The sequence below is a fragment of the Porcisia hertigi genome, chromosome 36, assembly GCF_017918235.1.
Source record: "Porcisia hertigi strain C119 chromosome 36, whole genome shotgun sequence".
Lineage (NCBI taxonomy): Eukaryota > Euglenozoa > Kinetoplastea > Trypanosomatida > Trypanosomatidae > Porcisia > Porcisia hertigi.
In genome coordinates, this window is record NC_090595.1 from 2,235,967 (window position 1) to 2,257,500 (window position 21,534).

The 21,534-nt window shown below is 52.3% G+C and overlaps 4 protein-coding genes across 4 annotated transcripts in view; all 4 read right to left on the minus strand.

The window, feature by feature from the left end:
• Positions 1-1,599: 1,599 nt before the first annotated feature.
• JKF63_00559 (uncharacterized protein) lies at positions 1,600-2,718 on the minus strand (the record flags this gene model as incomplete). Its single annotated transcript, XM_067896610.1, has 1 exon — positions 1,600-2,718. One exon carries the CDS (start codon positions 2,716-2,718, stop codon positions 1,600-1,602), a length of 1,119 nt encoding a protein of 372 aa, XP_067752767.1.
• A 4,243-nt stretch (positions 2,719-6,961) lies between these two features.
• On the minus strand, positions 6,962-10,378 carry JKF63_00560 (uncharacterized protein; the record flags this gene model as incomplete). The annotated part of the gene is made up of 1 exon (XM_067896611.1): positions 6,962-10,378. The coding sequence occupies one exon, from the start codon at positions 10,376-10,378 to the stop codon at positions 6,962-6,964; it is 3,417 nt and encodes a 1,138-aa protein (XP_067752768.1).
• Positions 10,379-17,012: 6,634 nt separating this feature from the next.
• JKF63_00561 (uncharacterized protein) lies at positions 17,013-18,824 on the minus strand (the record flags this gene model as incomplete). Its single annotated transcript, XM_067896612.1, has 1 exon — positions 17,013-18,824. One exon carries the CDS (start codon positions 18,822-18,824, stop codon positions 17,013-17,015), a length of 1,812 nt encoding a protein of 603 aa, XP_067752769.1.
• A 2,594-nt stretch (positions 18,825-21,418) lies between these two features.
• The window catches only part of JKF63_00562 (uncharacterized protein), a gene marked incomplete at both ends in the record, with an annotated part of 1,068 nt that continues 952 nt past the window's right edge, over positions 21,419-21,534 (minus strand). The window contains one exon of the mRNA XM_067896613.1: positions 21,419-21,534. This exon is cut by the window's right edge and continues 952 nt beyond it. Within this exon, the coding sequence (XP_067752770.1) occupies positions 21,419-21,534 (116 nt within the window).

Below are 21,534 nucleotides of genomic sequence, written 5' to 3' on the forward strand. Positions count from 1 at the left end.
GCGTATGTGTATAGCTGGGTGTGTGTGTGTGTGTGGGTGTGGGTGGGTGGGTGTGTATTTTCTTTGCTTTCCCCTTTTTTCTTGACCAGTGTCTTTCCGCTACTCTGCGACGCCTTACCTCTTCTCTGCAACGCTATCGTGGAGAAGGCTGTGTGTGTATGTGTATGTGAGGGGGAGGGGGAGGGGGGGGGGCGTAGTATACGACAACAAGAACAGATGGGAATGTAGTACAAGGCACCAGAAGTTCTGAAGAAAGCGGAAAGGGAGTTCGTGCCGGGGAGGGGGGGGGGCTAAAGGGATGCGATCCGATACACAACTGCTCGGGGTAGTAAAAAAAAAATGTTTTGACGAAAAAGGAGCGCAAAGAGACAACGAAGCGCCCCGGTATGGCCGTGGATTCGTGTGCACGAGTGAAGGGCGTGTTGGAGACCTTTTGGTGGAGCGTAAAGGAGGGGGGAGGGGAGGGGGGGAGGGATGTAAGCCGCACAGCGTTGACGCGATTGTGAGGGGGGGAGGGGGGAGCGCACCGCGCGTGTGTACAGCAAACATAAAAGAAAGTAAGTGTGTGTTCGTGTGAAGCGGATATAATGCGCGTATGCAGAAATCGATGAGAGAGAGTACATCAAGAGAGGGAAACCGTAGAACCCCCACACGCGCACGCATACACGGACATCATCGAATAGAATCCACCAACACAACGTGGGCCAGAGAAAGGAAGTGATGGAGGAGAATGTGTGCACCGGGAGTGAACCATAATAACACCAGAGCAAGAGAACGAGGGAGAGCAGGCGAACATTCCTGTCAAGAGTTGTCGAATGCTTTTAAAGCACTCGAATTTCGATCATGTTTGCGGAGACATGAAGACCCGTGAGGAAGACAAAAAAAGCTTTTCTTCACCTCTGCCCTCTCTCTCGAGGGGAGAGAAGAGCCAAGGGCGCATGAGTATAGAGTTACACACGGGTGTGCGCACGTGGTTATCAGCGAAACGCTTTGACAAATGTTGGAGAGCTTTCCGCGTGTACATATGCAAACGTTAAATCAACTTACGCGGACTCAAGGATAAGAGAGACTCCATGCCCCTCCCTCCCTCCTCCGCCACGCCCAACATCGCCACCGCTATCCTCACCGGCAGAAGCCATAGAAATAAGTGCGGTCAAGTTCGCTTGTCTGCCTCTGGCGGATATCCCCACCCCCCCTACACGGAGTCACACGAGTGCCACCGTAGACACGCCTTGTAGTTCTCTCATTTCTTTTTTGCCAAATGAGCATTACATTCACTGTGGTGCAATCGCCAGCCACAAAAAAAAAGGAGAGAAGCACTCAAACACAGACACACACATGCCCACAAACCCGAGAGGCCCAGAGAGAGAGAGAGGTATGTGTCCCACAAAAGGAACTCACAACAGTCGAGCGAAGGCGGCAACCAGTAACAAACCCCGGGAAAAAAAGGTGTCAGTCTGTGTGTCTTCGCGCGCGTGGGGGTGGAGGCATAGAGAAAAAAGGAGATCACCTCCCTTTCTGTTCTGGACGGGGCATACTACGCATCCCCTCCTGCCGTACCCACGCTCGCCTGCTGTAATATGCGTGCATGCGTGAGGTCTAAAGCTTTGTCAGTGCCTTCAGCGAAGTCCCCTGCTGCGCAACGAGGAGGAGCGGGAGCGCCCAGGAGACGACTATCACGGCGAGTACTCCAACAATCACCAAGAATATCAGCGCTGAGCAGCGCGTCTTGGAGTCCATCCTGTCCCACGGAAAGTTTTCCCCACACGGATCCTGCTCCACCATGAAGCGACCTGCAATGGTGATCACATCAGGGTACAACTCCCGTCGCGCCAGCATCGGAGTCTTCTGCCGTCGCTGCGGTGCATTGGCACGGGCGATAGATGGCAAAAGCGGCTGTTGCGTCAACTCCGTCTGGGATCCCTCGGGGGAACGATTATCCTGCAGCACAGCGGTGCAGTGCTCCACTGGTGCCTGATGGACCACGGGCAGAGACGGCAGAAGCACGGGCTTCAGGTCCGCGGAGAAGCTCTTGTTTCGGCACACAACCACGCCAGGATAGGTGAAGACGCGAAGGTGATACAGTATGGGAACACCAACGCAACCGACATGGTCGTAGGGCACAGCCCAAAAGCCATGCGGTCCGCATGACATCAGCGGATTAGCAAGGCTACTAGCGAGACCGCTCGTGACGGTGGTGTTGACTGACAACTCTGCCACGCGCTTTAGCGGCGGCGGTGTGGTGAATGAGCTGTTGGCCCTCGAAACATATTTTCTGTGCTCTGAGCTGTGACTGGCGTCGTGGACACTGCAAAGTTCGTGATTCGCACCCTCCTTCGGACCTTCCTCCGCGGAGAGTCCCGCCTCTCCTTCTTGACCGCACCCCGGGTTCAGACACCGGTGACTGCCCTCCTGCGTGCGTTGCCGATGCTCGCTTTTCTCCGCGGCAGCGGCGGCCCGCTCACTAAGCAAAAAGCTCTTCATCATCTCTGCTCGACTGTAGTCGCGGGATATATAGACGACCTCAAAACCCTTCGCCTCGTGATATGCCTCGTAGAAGTTCTCCATTACGTCCATGAAGGCCTCACATTCGCTGCACCACGAGGCGCCAAAGAACAGCACGACGTACGGCACGCCACACAGCACGTCTGCAGCCAGACGCCTGCTTCCATCCTGGCGCACGAGTTCCAGATTGGGCCACTGACCAAAGTAATTCATGAATGCCTGTCCGCTCCCTGGCGAAGGGGGGGGGAGGGCTTTCTGTCTGTAGGGAGGGGGGATTTAGAGGAAAAGAGGGAGCGGTGTTTAGGCTAAGTCTGTTCCTTTGTCCGTGTGTGTGTGTGTGTGTGTGTAGCGCCGAGAAATGATGATGATGATGCCGGTGCTGTAGTATCCTCGTCGCTTTGTTCTCCCCACTGCTTTCTCTTTTATATGCCTGGGTACAGAGAGAAAGAGAGAAGGGCGATGATAGAGCACAACATGTCTGCGCCTTTCATATGGACATGCGCAACAAGTAGCTGTGTAGGTTCATGCGGGTGTTGATGTGCCCTGAGTGTCGCCAAGATTGAGCCTACAAAGCACTCGCGATCTTGTGAAGCTGCAGCTCACCTACACGTCAATCCTCTTGGAGTTCCCTCCACACACCTCACTTTCGAAAGAGAGTGTAACTGTGCAGCAAGAGAAAGAAAAAGAGAAGAAGGAAATCACCTCTACGTGTAACTGCACTCCTTTTTTCGTTTCTTTCACTTGAAAAGTGAAAAAAATAAAACACATGTATGTATATATATGTTTATGTGTATATAAATATATTTACAATTAATGAACACATATATATGCTTAGATCGATCCATATTGATATATGAGCAGACCGGCGTTCATGCATGTAAAGGACATGTTTACTTTTTTTTTTGAGGGGGGGGGGCACCGCTTCTTTCCTTTTCCACGTTTTTTCTCCTCCCGTTATGCACGTAAATTTCTGAATTTCACTTCGATGGGATCCCTTTGCTGCAGTGTAACATCAGCGCCCCTCCTCCCTCCCCACTTGTCACGAAATACTCTTTGCCCGCGCGACATTCCTTTGGTTGCCCTCTTGCCCTCTTGCCCTACCCCCCCCTCCAAACCTTTTGAAGCATCGCTGCGCGCGTGTGTGTAAGTGTGTTCGCCGTGTCCAGGAGTCCACTGTGTACGTAAGTGAAGCACCGCACTTGAGACATCTCCTCACATGCAGTCGCAATGCACAGCCCGCGTGCGCCGATTAAATGACAAAGAGAGAACGAAGTATAGGTGGTGATCCGGGGAAACCGCGCCAGCTCCCGGCACAACGGATGCAGGCAACCCGAAGAAAAAGAGGGGGAAGACAGAAAGAGAGCAGGGAAAAGCCGGGGGGGGGGGGGGCACAGAAAAGTAGATTTGCAGTGATGGCTGTCGAGTGCGCGAGATAGTAATAAACTGCAAAAAAAAATGCGGGTACATGGCGTGGAACGACTTCGGTAAGTTTTTGACGTCCTCCCCCCCCCATGCGCACGTACACTACAGAACAAGAGAGGGGGGCCGAACCGAGAAATAATAATAATAGCCATAAATGCGCTCCAGAGCTAAAAAGGAAAGAGAGGGTGGGAAGGAGAGAGGAAAAGGGGGGAGGGGAAGGGAGCTTTAAAAAAAAAAAAAGAGGGGATGGCGAGAGCCGTCGTGGCGTTTTCTGAGCGTGAACACACAAAAAAAAAGAAAGTGAAAAACAGAAAGGAAACGGGGGGCAGGTGAAAATCATAACGTATGATCTCATCAAGAGACTAGAGAGTAAAGAAAAGGAGAGGTCACCGCAAGGAGTGTTAAAAAGCCAACAAAACAGGGAAATATCTGCACCGAGTGGAGGGGGGGTGGGGGGAGGAAGAGGAAGAGGAAGAAGCCGGGCCGAGCGCATGAATCAAAACAACGCGCTTGTCAAGCAAAAACGCAAAGAAATATATAAACAGGAAAAAGGGAGATTGTGGCAACGGTGCTGTGGCAGAAGAAGATTGCATGGGGATTTTTTTAACGAAAGCGTACATATATACATATATACATATATATACACACATATACACATATATATACATATATATCAAATGAGGCAACAGAAAAGAAGTGGGAATAGCAAAGGCCGAGAAAAAGGCGGCGCTACCGGCCCCTCTTGAAAACCAAAGGCCAGTGAGAAAAAAAAAACGAGCAGCTGGCGGAATATTTCTCAAAAAAAAAAACAGAGAGTGCGGTGTCCGATTTCTTTTCGGTCCTCAATCACAGAGAGAGAGACACACACACACACAAAGAGAAATGCTTCAGTGGGGGGAAGAAGAAGTAAAAACGAACATTTATGAGCGTGGGCGAGTCCACCTGAGACACTTCGAGAAAGAGAGTACACACTTTAGAAATGGGGAGAGAGAATTTTCAGGAATATAGAGAGCTCCATGGGCTTCTCTTGCTACAGTGGTTGGGAGAGTGTGCGTCGTGTGGGCTCCCACATTACGCTTCTCTGTGATTCGCCTGTCTTGTAAGAGGGGAGTAGGAAAGAAAGGAGAAACAAGACGGATGAGGACGCCGTTGAAGAAAAGAATACCTCCCTTCATGCATACAGAAAAAGTCAGCACACACACACACACAGAGACAGACACCGAATGCGAAGCTCGAGTGTCTGTGTGTGAATGCGTGCGTGCTTTGTCTGTTTGTTTCGCGGCAGCCCATGTGAGAACACCACACGAGCCCGTCAAACGTTTGCAGGGGGAAGAGGAGGAGGGGAACAGAGGTAAAAAAAAGAACAGCAGCAGAAACATAAGGTAAGGATAACAAACCACACATGCAGACACACCACACCTTTCACGAACTTGTGTGAGCGGGTGTGAGGGGCATCGCTGAGATGCCAGCATGTGTGTGTATATATATATATATATATACATGTCGGTGGATCTATCATGAACGAGATGAACCACTATCCAGGATGAAAACGTGGAGGAAGAAAACAAAAGGAAGCCGCTCCCTCCTCCGTACATCTGTGTGTGGGCAGCAACGGGGAAGACAGACTTGAAATAGAGAAGAGATGGGGAAAAGATGGGGGGAAAAGGAAGGGGACACTGACGTGTTCATGTAAAAAAAAACGAGTAACTCTCCCCGGTATGGGGAAAGCACAAACTCACACACGCACACGCCGATTTGAGAAATATACCAGGGGAGCAGAAGACAAATGTGTATATATAATAATAATGAAAACAAAGCCAGCAACACAAACACAAAAAGAACAACACACGAGCAGTGGGGGGGAAGAATAATAGTAAAGATAATAGCAAACACCTTGTACACATAGACGTACATCGCGCCAGCGTCCGAGGTGAAAATTGAGAACGCGTACTCTTTTTTTTTCGGGGAGGGGAAGGGAGGGGAGGAAGTGCTGCTGTCATCAGTTTCTCCTCTACAGTTTCATATCCACAAAGAAGGAAAGAACGAGGGGAGAGTGGTTGAAGAAAATCTGGGGTGCGCCAACCTGGTCTGAACACGGCGTAGCCGTGGAGGGGGGGAGAGAGAGATGGGGGAGCCACATAGAACCGATAAAAAAAGAGATAAAAGACAGAATTGAGTAAATCTTCGTTGTAGTGCACGGCAGGTTGAACATTAGATTTAGATGCACGTTTATATACGTACTACATATCCATATAGTCATCGATGAGATGTATGATCGCTCACATCAGCATACTCAAAACGGAATACTGATCATGAAAGCCGGAATGGGGCGGAGGGCGGGAGGAAACCGTTGACGGGGGGATCAAAGAAGGGGAGGGGGAGGTAACAAAAAAAAAGACTCTGCAACCTCACACATAAGCACATGCCAAGAGAAAGGAAAGCAAGTACAGACACACACACCCCTCGTATCGAGTTGGGTCTGTGTAGGGAAAACACGCTGTGCCACCTTCGGACACGTGTGTGCCATAGAAAGTGAGAATCCGAAGAGAAGGGGATAGAGAAATTGTGATGAGGCGGGGGTAATAGAAGTGTTCTCCAAGGAATATATATAAAAAAAAGCAGCACTTGGACATAAAAGAGGCAAAAAAAAAGGGGGAAGGGAGGGGAAGGGGGGGAAGCAAAATAAAGGATGGAGTGAATGAAACCTGTAAAGGGGAGCACATCTACAGGTACACCGTTAGCATAAACGAAAAAACAAAAAAAAAGTGAGTGAATAAAAACAAAGAAAACCATGACCGCGGCGCACCCGTCGTTGAAGTGGTCCTGCGTGCGCAGAGATCGGAGAAGCGACGGAAGGTGCGTGCATGCCATGCATGGCGGTGTCAACAAGAGTACACAACATGTCCCCTAAAAAAAAAGGCGAAACGAGGTGGGAAAAAAAAAATGAGCGCGAATTTCAAAAAAAAAGGAAGGGGTTGAAAGGGGGGGGGGAACTCACAAGAGCAACGTTCACTCCCCAAACACAACCACACCACTACGGCTCTCCCATCCTAGTCACCTTCATCCAGATGCGACAGTGAAAAATGTGGTTCAGGTACGTGGCGAGCTCGAGAAAGCGCACCGGGGTACTGCAGGTGTAGTAGACATACAGCTTCTGCCCATCTGCCTGGAACTCGGCATCGACAAAGCGCATGCACTCCACCCGACAGCTTTGAAACAAATGTGGCTGTGTGCGTAAGCTCTGCAAGAAGTCCAGCGTTGCCTCCTCAAGAGGCAGCTTCGTGTCTCCGAGCATGAGGACCTCGTCGGCGCTGGCGGCGCGGTGGATGGAGCAGGCTAGCGAGAACTCCAGGTGCGCCACAAGGTGCGCGGCACGTCGCTGGATATCCGTCATTGCACTGTACTCGTCGCGGGTCACGCAGAGCTGAACGACCCCGGTGTCAACACCCATGTCTCCGTCCACGACTACCACCGTGCCAGGGGCATAGTGCTCAGCCGCGACGGCGGTGCTTTTTCGAAAGCGATGGTGCAGGAGGCAGACGTACTTCATCTCGGACTCGGACAGCACTGTGAAGCGTGGCCCGCGGTCATGATTTACCTCCAGGCCACGCCGGCGGTTTCCGAAGCGGCGGGTGAAGGGTGCAATGCGGCGTACCACGCGGGCGGAGCTGTTACAGTCGGACCCGATCACGCTCCGCCGGCGCTCCAGTGCATCATGAAAGCAGCCGCTCGAGTCCAGCTTTTGCCACAGGTCAGAAAGGGCACTCGTGTCGAGGTCAGTCAAGGTAAGAAGAGGGTGTCTGGCTTTGGTCGCCCCCATCTCCTCCGACACAGCCAGGGGATACATGCGTGCGCTACGCAGCCTCCACGACCACTTCGATGCTGGGTGGTACGTCGAGCAGCCAGCACTGAGATCCAAGGAAGAGGCGCGCGGGCTCGAGCGGCGTAGCGGTGGCCACGTCGTCGTCACAGCAGCTGGATCATCTGCGGCGGCGTGGTCACCGCGCAACGCTCTCGGGGCACCTTGTCTACCGGGTTCTCCAGACGAAGACCTGAGAGCGAGTGGCGATGACGACGACAAGCTAGACGCCTCCCGATGCTCCAACTCAGTTGAAACGCTGGACGAAGAAGTCTTGGGCGTGGGGGTGTGCCGACTGGTGATACCCGCCTTCGTGCCTGGAGGCGGTGCAGCCATGCCCATCTGCTTCGAGCGCGGCTTCGGCAACGCCGACGTGCCACTCTCCGCATACGGTGGGGCGGCGGCCGCGGTGGTTGGTGACGCCTCCAGCGGGGCCGAAAGAACGGCAGCGTCGTCGTCGTCGTCCACGAACGCTGCGTGGCGGAGCGGAGCACAAGCACCACTAGCGCCTACGGAAACGGGGACAGTGAGGTTGGGCACCTCTCTCACACTCAAAAGAGCACCAACCGCCCCGCTACTCTCGTGGCTGATGATTGATGGGTCGCCGTCCCCACTCACGTAATGCCGCACACACACCTTCTTGGTCGGTAAACGACGGGCGCTGGGTTGCACTCCGTTGTCACAGCCGCCGCCGCTGCTACTGCTGCTGCGGCGGTCATTTGTGCACGAAGAATTGTCGGTTGAGCGAGGCGGCTGTGTGACGTTGGCCGTCGTGGCATTACGGCCATTCGAACCGACAGCGGCACCTGTGGCGCTGGAGCTGGAGGGCAGCGAAGAGCACGACGGACTCGAATCATCGCTGCTGTCTCTTTCCACTGTAGCAGGCTGTGTGTACGGCAACACATGGCGGCTATATGGGTCGTGCCGCCAGACTACACCGGGCACTGTCAAGATCCGATCCAGTTCATCCTGCGTAGGGGCCTGTGCGGTCTCCACGGCGCCTTCCCACATCGACTGGAAAGATGCCTCGGCATGGGCTCCGTCTGCGGCCGGAAGCTGTGGAATGGGTGACAGCATCGCCACCGCCGCCTCATCGGCAGCCATAATGCTGAGAGAAGCAGCGTCTCGCTGAGAACCGGTGGCACCGACTTGACTCCGAGAAGCGGGCGGCTTTGCAGGAACGGCAAGGCCTCCGCGAGAGACCGGCTTGACAGCGGCCCTGTGTGCCAATGAGCGCTCCTTGACTAGCTGCAAGGAACGGTGCTGCCTTACTAGCCGTGCGTGGACATCCGCTAGGAGCACGCTCTCCTCTGGCGAGCAGAACTGGCCTGCCCGCTCTGAAACGGCACCGGCATCGTCGGTGCACGCCCGACCGCTGGGCGACAAGGCGAGTGATGGGTGTGCAGATTCCACACAGGGGTACTGGTGCATGTGATACAGCGTGCCGGACTTCCGCACCGCCACACGGGTGGGCTGGACGGCGTCCAACGGGCTGTAATCTCCGCCTTGAGCGGAAGTTACGAGTGGGCTCTGCGCCAGGGCAGCAACAGCGTCGGCAGTGCTAATCTGTGCTCTGTATAATGGGATGCCGTAAGCACGGCCATCGTACGGCACGAACTGCGGGGTGCGCGGCGCCCTAAGCGCAGAAAAAACGGTTGAGAAGGAGGCCGAGGATGGCTGCTCCAACGCCCCGGACGGAAATGCGGCTAGCGCACCCGTCGCAATAGCAGCATCCCCGGCTGCTGAGACCAGAGACGACGGAGACAGCGCAAAGGGGTGCATCAAGTCGGGCTTCAGCTGAGGTGAGAATCGCGGCAGCTGCGACATTAAGGTGTAACGCGATTGCACATCCGAGGTGCTCAGCATATCCTCCTCCGAGGTGATCGGCACCATCGAGACTGTGACAGGTGTGATGCCGGTACTCGCACAGTCCGTGTGACACCCAAAGCCACTGTTGCCGCTGCACCCAACGACGTTCGAGCAAGGCATAGGGCAGTACCCACGGGGCAGATACCATTGAGGAAAGCGCGAACTGGTGGAGCTGACATTGCTGAGAAGGGAGGCGGCGTTATGGTCCATGCACCCACACCCGCCTATACCGGCAAAGGAAGCTCCTGAACCGTAGCCCATAACGGGGCTGACAGTGTCAGCACCAGTGCTGTGCACCTCCGCCGGCCTCAGCGCTGAGTCGCCGTAACGAGATGGGGTGGAGCTGTAGTAAAAGTCGCTCGTTTGCGCTGCGGCAGCGGCAACATAAAAGTCAGGCTGGGATAGAGGCGGCTGGGCGTTTGACAAAAGCTCAAAGGAATGGAAAGACGGAGGGCAACTGCCGACACCAAAAGTGGACACGCTCCGCATCACTCCGCCAGCGCCGCAATTGTACGCGGTGGGGTAACCCATCGTGAGAGGCCGTAAGCAATTATCGTACCCCTGCTGCACACCAGTGAGTGCGACATCGTATGCTGCACTTGACAGTGTGGCAGCCTCCGTGAGGCTGACACCCATGGTACCTCTTTGGCTCCCTGTGGTGCCATTACTCATGTGAACCAAGGGGTAGGCGCAGGTGGCCGGATTCGGTGTGGCAGCGGACATGGTCGGAGATGCTGTAGCGCTTGCGGTTGACTTCGTTCCCGATCACCTCACAGGAGACGACGCTCAAAACAGCACCAAAAAAAGGGGGGTTAAGAATAAGAAATGGGGTGGGTGGGTGGGGGGAGTAATGGATATCTCTAATTTGCAGACAAGTTCAGCCGCCAAACCAGCAAGAAGATATCCTCGCAAATAATAAAAAAAAAGTCGAGCAAAAGAGTGGGATTGGATTGACTAGAAAGACGCGACCAAAAAAATCAGATAAGAGAATAGGGCAAAAAAAAAAAGAGGGGGATAAACCGACAAACAAGCCAGCCGTGTAGAACACACAAAGCGGGGGGAGGGAGGGGAGGGAGAGGAGGGGAGGGGGGGATAAAGTTGGGGGTCTAAAGACCCGAGCACACACACACACACAGACACAGACACAGACAGAGCGGTAAGTGGGGGTGGTGGTGGTGGAACAAACAACTTAATTTAAAAAAGAACGCAATGGAGAAAGTAAGAGAGAGAAGAAAAAGGAAGAAAGGAGGAGGGGGGAGGGAGTAGCTGTGCTTCACTGCGTATGGACTTCTCTGAGATGTGGGAGGGGGAAGGGAAGAAGATCGAAACAAAGCAATCGATTTGGGGAGTGAGGAGGATGGGGAGGATGGGGGGGATGAAGAGAGAGAGGGGGAAAGAATAAATGGGTGTAGCGGTGGAAGCAATAACAGGGTGGTGTAAAAGATGTCAGTAGGAGACAGTATGTGAAAGAAAGAAAGAAGCGCAGGGAGTATAAGCTAGGAGGATAGCGAGGAAACTGGCGGGAAGATGGGGGGAGAGGAAGAGGGGAACAGCAAGGAAAGTGCGCCAAGGTAAAAGCAAAAGCGGGAGGGCAAAGCGGAGAGGGGGGAGAAGGGGAGGGGGGCCTCTTAGGAGAGAGAAATAAAATGTTTGTAAAGACTGGCTTCAATTTGTAAGTGAGGTAAGCAGAGACAATGTGAGAAATAATGTGACGGGGAGGGGGGAATGGGCTTCTGTGAATAGTTTAAAAAAAGGGAGGGATTAAAGCATGCAAGTGCCTGCTTTACCAAAGAGTGAAGAGGAAACAGCAAAAAAAAAAGTTCGTTGATGCGTGTGCACGAAGAGGACGGGGGGGAACGCTGCTTTTGAGTAATGGCAAGTATTGAATGAGAGTGATACAGACCTTGGAGACAGCGGGTACCGAATAAAAACACGTGCACGCAGCAGTGTGTAGGAGAGCGTGGTAGGGCAAGAGATGAACACTTTTTCTCCACCCTCAAGTGAACGAGAAGTATTCCTTTTTGCTTCAACGCTATGCAATCCTGCTTGACTCCCTGACGTGTGTCAGCGCCCGTCACCCTCTCCCCTTCCCTTAGGGGCTTGAGTAGCGGGGGTGGGAGTGGGATCGTGTGTCTCAAGGTGAGGGTATGCGTCTGTGAAACAACGAAAACGAGAAAATAATTAGAGCCTCCTCGACCGCGGAGGGGAGGGGGGGAGGTTAAAGGAAGTGGAGGACAATGTTTTTCTTTGCTGTCCTTAGTGCTGTTTGGCACGGGGATGTGTGCGCGCTGCTCACTCTTCCTCCTCCTCAGAAAATGGGGAGGGATAGGAATCAGAAGCGAGAAGAAAAAGAGGAACGGCGTTCGCTGGGAATACACAGCGACACACAAAAAAAGCGAGGAACAAAAAATATATATAGATATATATATATATATATATATGTCTGTCAGAGGTCCCCCCTCACAGTACAGAAAGCGAAGAAAGAAGGGAAACAGATGAAAGGCTGAGACCCGTGTTTTGTCTTTTCGGTGCGGCAACGTAGTAAAAATATATAATAGCGGATTAACAACAAAACACCGAAAAAAAGACGGAAAATAGAAAGTGAGCTAAGCGCGCAAGAGAAAAAGAGAGAGACAGGGGAGGGGGGGCGGGGGGTGGCAGTATTTTACCGAAACAAAAAAAAAAGTGAACAACAAACCTGGTCGGGAAAAAAAAAGAGCAGCGAAGGGTGGTGTCAAACGAGCGCACGCACGCAACAACAACAGGCGTGAGGGGAAAAAAAGGTGTAACTCGACCTCCTTTTTGTTTCTGTATCGATGTTCCCTTCCCCGACTGTTCAGGCCCGTTGTGAGGCCCTCTCAAACGAAGGGGAGAGAGATTACCAAACACCCGTACAGCAGAAATTCTCAAATCCGAAAACAAAACTTAAAAAAGGGGGGAATGGGGGGGGGGGCGTATTCGGCCCTTTCAAAGGAAATCACGCCTGAAAACAAACAAACAAAAAGGAGTGAAAGAAGAAGCGAGACTGATTCTCTTACTTCCTCCAAGATTCAAAAACACGTGGCCCCGTGAACTAATGCAATCTTTGCTTGGGTTGCAAAGATGTACGTTCGTATGTGTCAGTGAAGAACTTCGAAGCCTGTGAGCAACCCCAAGTGCGCGCCACGCACACACACACACACAGACACAAGCACGGGCACAAATACGCAGAGGATGCGCGAGGGGTAAAGAGCGGCGAACCAAGGCGGCAGGAGGAGGGAAAATATAAAAGTAAAAAAAAGGCGCAGAAAATGAAGGAACAGTCACCTCGGGCCGAGAGACAGTAAGTGGGAGATGAGTAAAAATACGTGTGCGTGTGTGATTGTCCAGAAGAACGAACAAGCTGAGGCTGACGCAGCCTGAGTTAGGGCGGTGGGCCGATGCCTGTCGTTTTCTCTGAAGCACTGGGATGAGCGTGCACCGGAGAACAAAAAATTAGAAGGGAAAAGCGTGTTAGCAGGGGAGAGGGGGAAGAAATGTTAAATGGATCCAAGTCGGTTAGGCGTAAATAAACAACCAAATGTTGGGCTGTTATTACGATGATGTGGCGGAGAACAGGAAGAAGTAACAAAAAAAAGAGAGCGTGGGATAAATGGGGGAAGGAGGAAGAGTAGGGAGAGTAGGGAGAGTAGGGGGGAAAGGGATTCCGAGTCGAAGTGAGAGAAGAAGAGGGGGGATTAGTTGAAGCGGTCGAGCGGTATGTGCGCCAGATTTTTTCTGTATACACTTATATGCACCTGTATACCAACTAGACAAGCAAGGGAAAATGAAAACAACTTGTTCAAAGACTGCTCTCTCTGTAGAGCCGACTTATATATATATATATATATATATAACTGGCAAACGTTTCGGGTGCGCGCGTATGCGCTTGCGTGTAGCAGGCGTCCGGTGTAGAAATAAGCAACGCGCAACGAAGTTCTGGAGGAAGGCGTCTGCAGAAAAACAATAGAAATAATGGCTTCTCGGTAGAAGGCTGCACCCTTGATTGGTCACCGTTAGATATGTAAACGAGAACGGCTCTAGTTCCTTTTGGAGGAAGAGAAAAGAAAAAACTGGGGGTTCTCTGTGTGTGTGTGTGTGTGTGTGTGTGTGTGTGTGTGTGTGTGTGTCCTACAACGTTGACACACAATCTTCCCTCCACTCCTGCGCGCCAGATAAAATCCCGCGTTGTCTTCTTGTGTGTATCCCTTTTTTTTCGCCTTGTCTGACTGTTGGGGGAGGGGGGAAGGGTGATTAGTGGTTATATAAGGTGGTGTTCTGGAAAAAAAAATCTGTGTGTCTGTGCCACGTAGAGCAATCGGATTAAGTCTGCCAGAGGACGTATCGATGTCTCACCCCCCTTTTTTTGGTCGTGTCGTATAAACAACACGAAAAAAATAAAGAGATAAAACGTACCTATTCCCCCAGGAGACGTATCCAATCAATTGAAGACAGTCAGACTATATATGTATAAATATATGTATAAATATATGTGTATGTATATATCTATATATGTATATATATATATATATATATGTATATGTATGTATACACACACACACACAGAGCCAAAACTATAAATGTGCGGATGTTTGTCTCGATGTAGCTTCCCTCACCACTAAACAAGTGATAAGAGTAACACAATCCCCGCACGCGGGCTCTCAATCAACAGAGATAAGGCAGTGTATATTACAAGGGACCCACACTTTGTACAGACACAGAGAAGTAAAAAAAAAAAGAAAGTAGCTGGATGCTGCTCTGTTCGTCTGCCTCTCTGCTTCCTGAAGGAGGGGTGGTGTGATTCTGTGTACTCCAACTCTCCCGACCCCCTTGTGACTTTCTGTTGACAATCGCGTCTGAGCTTTTTATTCGGTCTCGTTCCTCCTTCCTGCGCCTCTCGGTCGCGTCTTACACAACAGTTCGGCTCTGGGACAAACAGCAAGACAGGGAAAATACCAAAGAGATAGCGAATGGGAAGAGAAAATAATTAGAAGGGGATTGGGGGGGAGGGGGTAAAAAATATAAACACAACAAAAAAAAGTTTTGAACAAGAAAAAGAAAATACTCGAAAAAATTGTTGAATGAAGGGAAAATTAAGTGGGGTTGTAGCGGATCGGGTGGTGTGGGGGAGGGAGAGGGGGAGAGGGGGAGAGGGGCGATAAAGAGCGCGAGACTACAGTCTGACAGAATGAATGTGCGAGTTAATCAGCAGACGACTGGCCAAGTCCACACCACGGGTAAATGCTAGTGATGTCGATGTTTCTGCTGCCAAAACGGCCGTTCACCACGATGTTCTTTTATTCTTCCCTTTGGAATATTGAGGTGGGGAGGGGGGAGGGGGGGGGGTTCGACGACTGTGATGCAAGGCGTGTGGCAGATACTCTGTGCCACTTGAATGGCTCTGGGGTCTGTGTATCTGGTGTATTAAGACTCCTCCTCTGTTGTCGTCTTCCTTCCTTTACTTGCTTTATGTCCCCCCTTTTATTCTCTCTCTGTACACTATCTCTGGCTTGACAACAGCTCCTTCTCCTTTATCTCCCGAGAGAGGGAGAGAGAGGAAGTAGAAGCTCGACAAGGGACGAGGCGGTGATTGCGTCGCGGTGGAACGCAAAACCCGCACACGCTAGGGAGCTCTGAAAAGGAGAGAGAGGAGAGAAGAGAGGGGGGGAGAGGGGAGAGGGCGCAGGGAGAAGATGGGAAGTCGAGCGAGACAAAACGAAAAAAAAAGGAGGGAAGGAACCACTGCCGACACCACCTTCGCTGTCTGTCTGTCTGTCTGTCTGTTTTTCAGGATCTGGTTACGTCACTCGATTGCGGAGTATTAAGTGCGCACTGTTTTTTTTTGTTTTTCCAAGTATGTCTGTGAGTGCTTTTATGTGTCTTGAAACTCCCTTAGCTTTGTTTTTTTTTGGTTGTTGAAGTTTTTTTGTAAAAGGGAGAGAGAGGAGGGTTCACAATCAGAGATGGAGCGAGTGGGGACGGCTGTCAGTGCTACAGGTAGGCCAGAGAAAGCGTAGTTGCCCTGGGGATAAACATGCACATTACCGCATCGATACGAGCGGAGTTGAGGCCGTAACACCCCTATATCACATGCTCATATCAACATCGTCTTCGTGTTTCCCCTTTTTTTGCCCAGATGCACCATTACAGCCCTGCATATTCTATTTTAGTTTGTCCTCTCCACTCCGTCTCAGTGACAACATGTTGGCAGCACGAAGTGCCAGTGAATGTTCCGCATGGCTATTGTCCTACATCACGCTGCAATAAAACGTCTGGACGCGGTATTTTTTTTTGTTCTTCTTTCTCCCCCTTCCTCTCTTCTCTTTTTTCCGCGCATTGACTCTGTTTTTTTTTTTGGCGCTCAACGCTTCAGTCGATTGAATTACTATTTTTTTATGCAGATCAGCCGCACTCAGTGTCTTGTGGGAGACCCCGTCATCTCCCCACGCCCTCCTGTAAAGTACACGAAAATAAAATAGAAGAGAAAAAAACATGTACGGCGAGAAAAACAAAGAGGGAAAAGAGGGGAGGGGTGAGTAGGGGAAGGGAATCACAGAATGTACGACGATAGAAATAAGGGAAAACCCACTTCAAGACGTCCATCCCCCTCCTCCACATCATCCTCAACGGCGGCGTACATGTCACATGATTTAGGCACCCGGTTGGAAGCTGAAGAAGAAAAAAAGGGGTGAGGCTGCTAGTGACAAGCTCGTCTCAGAGGCACACACATACACACACATGAAACCCACCACACTCACCACGCATCGCTACACACAGACACTCATTGAAGGGAGCGCTGAAGTGATCACGGCAGTGCACACGCACGCGGGCACGCCAATGCCCCCGTTCAGGCACAAGTACCTCAAATCAACTGCGCTATGCTGTATGGATGCGTTGGCACACCCATGTCTGCTTGTCACATCCAACGCAGCTGCTTCACCACATGAGGTGCGCCACCCCCACCATGCCAGCGACAAGGTCAAAACTACACATAAGCCAGCGCCAACAACAACAACAACGACAAATCAATAAAAGCACGTTCTCCATGCGCATCCAACGTAAATAGAGCGGAAATAGAACAGCGACAGAAAAAAAACTGAATGCCTTTCCCCTGTCAATCTTGGCTTTTCACGACGGTAGGGACCGTCCCTCTACATCCGCCGTGGCCTCCAAACGCACACACACACACACACACACACACCAGCCACGTGAGAAATGAAACGAGCCCCTGTTTGCCCTTTTTTTTTGCCAACATATGACGTGAACCGACCCTGTCCCTCACAGAAATCGCGGTGCGAGCCCCCGCCCACCATGCCTTCCCGTCTCACTACGCCACCAGTCATTCTGTCCGTGGCAACTGTGCAGGGTGCTCTGAAGGATCCACTGCCTCCTCTCGAAGTGACGCTTGTTCACGCTCACGCTTCACGCAGTTGACGCGCGTACCACTACCAGCATCTGCTGTTGCCTCAGAAACTCCAGTTGCGGCCCCAGCATCCGTGAACATGACCACGTAGCGCGAGAGTGTGTTGGTATCCATACTGTTGGTCTTCTGGTACACATCGCGGTGGCCGACGCGGTCGTACACGACGAAGCGGCCGTCGTGGTTTGCACCGAGAGAGGCGGCGGCGTCGGTAGCCACCTGCCCCATCCGCAGCAAGTAGCTGGCGGTGCTCATCGGGTCCTGACGCAGGGTTTGGTAGGTGTTCTCTGCCGAGACGCTGTACCGCAGTGTCGCACCCACCTGCACATTCGAGAAGTCACCCTCGTCAGTGACAAGGAGATTGCAGCCGCCGACAAGCATATTCGGTCGCCCAGCAGCGACCTTGGGCAGGACGGCGTCAGGCAGAATTACGTGGTGCAGCGAGGCGTCGCGCTCAGCGAGGAAGTCGAGGTCCTCCGTGTCGTGCAGGCGTGTGACAGTGGCTCCCAACGAAACCGCCTGATGATACTCGCTGGGGTACACGGGCACCACCTCCACTGGATAGATGGTGTTCTTCGCACGATCAGCGCTCGTGCGGGCCAGCTTGCCGTCAAGCTCAATGTTGGTACAGACGTTACCTGTGTATAACTGATCTAGCTCCTTATCATGGAACTGCAAGTTCTCGCGACGCTGCTCCACTCCGCCGGCGAGCGCTGCAACGTATTCACCCACAGTCTGCGTGTACTCTGTCAGCAAAGGTCGCCAGTTGGTCAAGTACTGAGGCAGGCCAAGCGCCTCCGTGTCGCGTAACAGCTGCGACACGGCTGCCTCGGATGTTGACGGGATGTCACTATAGGTGGAAGAGAAATGGCAGATCGTGTACCAGACCTTGCGCTGCTGCCGCTTCGTTGTGCCTTGATAGAGAAGAGACCAGAGCGCACGGGTCAATCTCAGATGAGACACACTGTTTCTGTCCAAACCAAGCTTTGCATGCGCGATTTCCTCAATAAAACGCGCAAAGCCGCTGTCGATCTGCGAAGCCTGCACAAAAGACGCCTGGACATCGAGACGCCACTGGCGAACCATCTCCGCCGTCGTCAGAGCTGCGTCACTCGGCTTCGACCCCCCCATTGGCTGCGCGCGCGCCACCCGTGCCGCGTGGCGCTCTTCCTGCGGCACCAAGCCGATGTCCGTGTAGAGGGGCCGCTGCACGTGGGTGAGCGAGGGCAAGTTACGAATCTGGATTTCATTTGAGTCAACCACGATGCGAGCAATCTCCGCATCGCCAGCGTCAAGGCGGTTACGCGGCGAGCGAGCACGATCAGAAGCATGCGCTGCCGACATCGAGGAAGACGATGTCGCATCGTCCAGCGCGTTCGGTTCCAAAGGGTAGTATGCCAGTGGTATGCTCTCGAGGAGACCCACCTTCATGGCATCCAGTTCCGATTGCATGATACCGACAGGCATGGTCGATTCAATCATATGCTTGTACTCGTCAAGGTAGTACAGCATCGGGGTAGCGGGAACCTCGGGGTATGGAACCGACCAGCTTGTGTGGTAGTAGAACGCATTACGGCAGGCACGAAGGGCGTCGCCGAAGGACGCATGTTGGCTAAGCAGACCCGTCGCATCACGGTGGCCGGCGCCACGCGTGATGGCAACCGCAGTTGCCACACCGTTCTGGCGTGGTGAGTAGCCCTCTTCCTCAATGTTAATTGGGTTGAACTCCATCCTCCTCCAAGAAACCTTTTTCGGGCGCTAAACAAAAAAGAGGGCGCAAAAGTCGACGCGTTATCAGCCGCAGATGCGGCGTTACACAGGGAAAAAAATGTGTGTGTTCGTACGTCTCTATAAGAGGGGAGGGCGGGGGGGCACCACACGTGCACGAGCACCCGAATGTCCTCCACCACGAAATAGCAGATGAACAGCGCTCTGCAGGCAGGAGGGGAAGAGGAAGAGATGAAAGGCACGTTCCTTTAAGAAAAGTACGATGCGTGGACAACTCCATGCAAGTCTGTGTGTGTGTGTGTGTGTGTGTGTGTGTGTGTGTGTGTGTGTGTGTGTGTGTGTGTGTGTGTGTGTGTGTGTGTGTGTGCGCGCGCAGTCGAATCAAAATCACAGCGCAGCGATAGGGATGCACGCACAGGCAAAACAGAAGCAGAAAAAGCGAGACAGCGGTGCACACCATCAGGTTACGGTAATGACGGAAGGGGGGAATAGGGAAGCGGTGGAAAGAGATGAGCCGAAGACATCCTTGAACACGGTGCCTCACACCGAAAGTGTGTGCGAAGGGGCAAAGAGGAAGAGGGGTGTGTAGGTAGGATATCGCGGCAGAGAGAACCGCCGCTTGCCACCCTCCCCGTCCTGCCTTCCCCCTCCCCCTCTAACCACCCACCCGCCAGATAGGGGGGCGATAGAAAAGAGTCATCCGAAGCACGAATCGAACTCACCAAACCAATAAAAGACTAGAGACTGGCTGACCAAGCCCACATCTTCTGCATTCGGGGAGAAGAAAGAACAAACAAGGCAGTTGGAACGAGGATTCATTCTCCAATGGATAACACCAAGCCCAATATCAACGCCTCTTCTTTTTTTTTTGCCGCCTCTGCAATTGCTCAAGCATGAAGATGCAAGCTGCCGCCTCTTCAGATGCGTCCGCAGGGGAAGAGAAAGGGGGAGGGAGAAAAAGGGGGAAGCAGTGAGGCACCACTTCATTCGCCGCTTCCTCCCGCATCCCAAACATTTCTGTGTGAGACACCTCTCTTGATATGGGGTGCGCGTGAGTTGTGTGCGTGCCTACGGTGTGCATCGATACTACCCAAGTAGATGCGGGGTGGGGAAAAAAAGGAAAACTGGAGATCAAATAGCGACCGCGTAGCAAACACGCACACGCACGCATGGATATATATGAGAGGTGATGCTGCTTTCTAACAGCATTCAGAACTCGGCTGATCGAAAGTGAAAAATCGAAAAGGCGGGGTGGGGCGAGTAAAACACGGCGCGGGGGTTCATGGGAACAGCGAGCAAAACTCCGAGTGTATGTGTGGTATGGAATACATCGGATTAGAAAGGTGTCATGCGCAGGGGGGAGGGGGGGCGAGTGATGCATCGCTGCGCAACCAAAGAGAATCGCCTCGACACATACACCAAAAAAAAAGAGGGTGTGTGAAATAAAGAGATGCAGATAGCTGATGGAAATCAAAAGGAGGACTCTCGTCGAGGGCAAGGGAAACAAGGGGCACGGAGGGAGGGAAACACGGTAGAATATACATACATATATATATACAACTTTCGTACCCCGCTGGAGACATGGTAGCAGTGGTGAAGCCAAGAGTCGAAGAGTGCGCTGAGCCTACGCCCCCCCCATGTTGGAAATGGTGGAAAAAAAACGCCAAGAGAGGGTTAACAAAAAAAAGGATGAAGGGAGAGACGCAAGTCACGAAGAAAAAAAAAAAGAGTGACGTTACTCCACAAAAGGTTTGACAATCTGCTGGAAGCAAAAATCACCGCAGCTCAAAATCGGTGCACCGATGCGCACTGTGAGAACGGCTGTGTGTTTTACGTATTGCCCGGCTCTCTTCCTGGCTACACCATTTGGTGTTGTCCCTTTGCATTTTCCACGCCCCTGCCTGTTGCACATTTTCCTATACGCCCCCCCCCACACTTAGCTTCGTTAACCCTCCCCCCATCTCTCTCTTCTCTCCTCTCCTCTCCCCCTTCCCCCTTTGTCTGTCTGCTGCAACCTTTCACTCCGAAAAGTCTCGGGTGAGCGCGGTTCACCGACCACCGCTGCTTTAAAAAGAAAAATACACTAGTTCACGTTAACATCGTGCATAATACAAACAACAATGTATACAAATATAGATGTATACATACACATACACACAATCACACGCATATATATTTATATATGTATACACATATAGAGAGAGATGCAGCTCTATTGATGTATATATGCACGTGTATGTGTGTGTATATATCTCTGTACATCATAAGCTCTGAGAGGAGTAACAATCCTTCCGTTCCCCCAAAACGTGGTGTTGGGTCTCCTACACAAGCATGGGAGAGCGACCCACTTTACACAGCGCCCACGCGCGCGCGCCGCCGCCGCCTCCATCGGAGACGGTGTACGCCGTCTGTGTGTGTGTGTGTGTGTGGGTGTGTGTGTTCTTTGTAGCGATATAAGAAATCACAAGGGTGTGGGGAGACCCTCACATCAGAGAAGCCCACATATGCGTACAGCCCCTCATCCAATGTGGTGATGGTGTAGTAGGCTCCCCCCCCTTCCGTCTCTCCTCCCCTCCCCTCCCTCCCTTCCTCGTCGTTTATTTTTTCGCGACGGAACTGCGAGAACGACCACGCACGGGGGCGGAAGGTGCCAATTTCATTCGACTCACCGATGTTGAGGCCTTCTTCTTCTTGACAGGCGCTCCAGCACCGA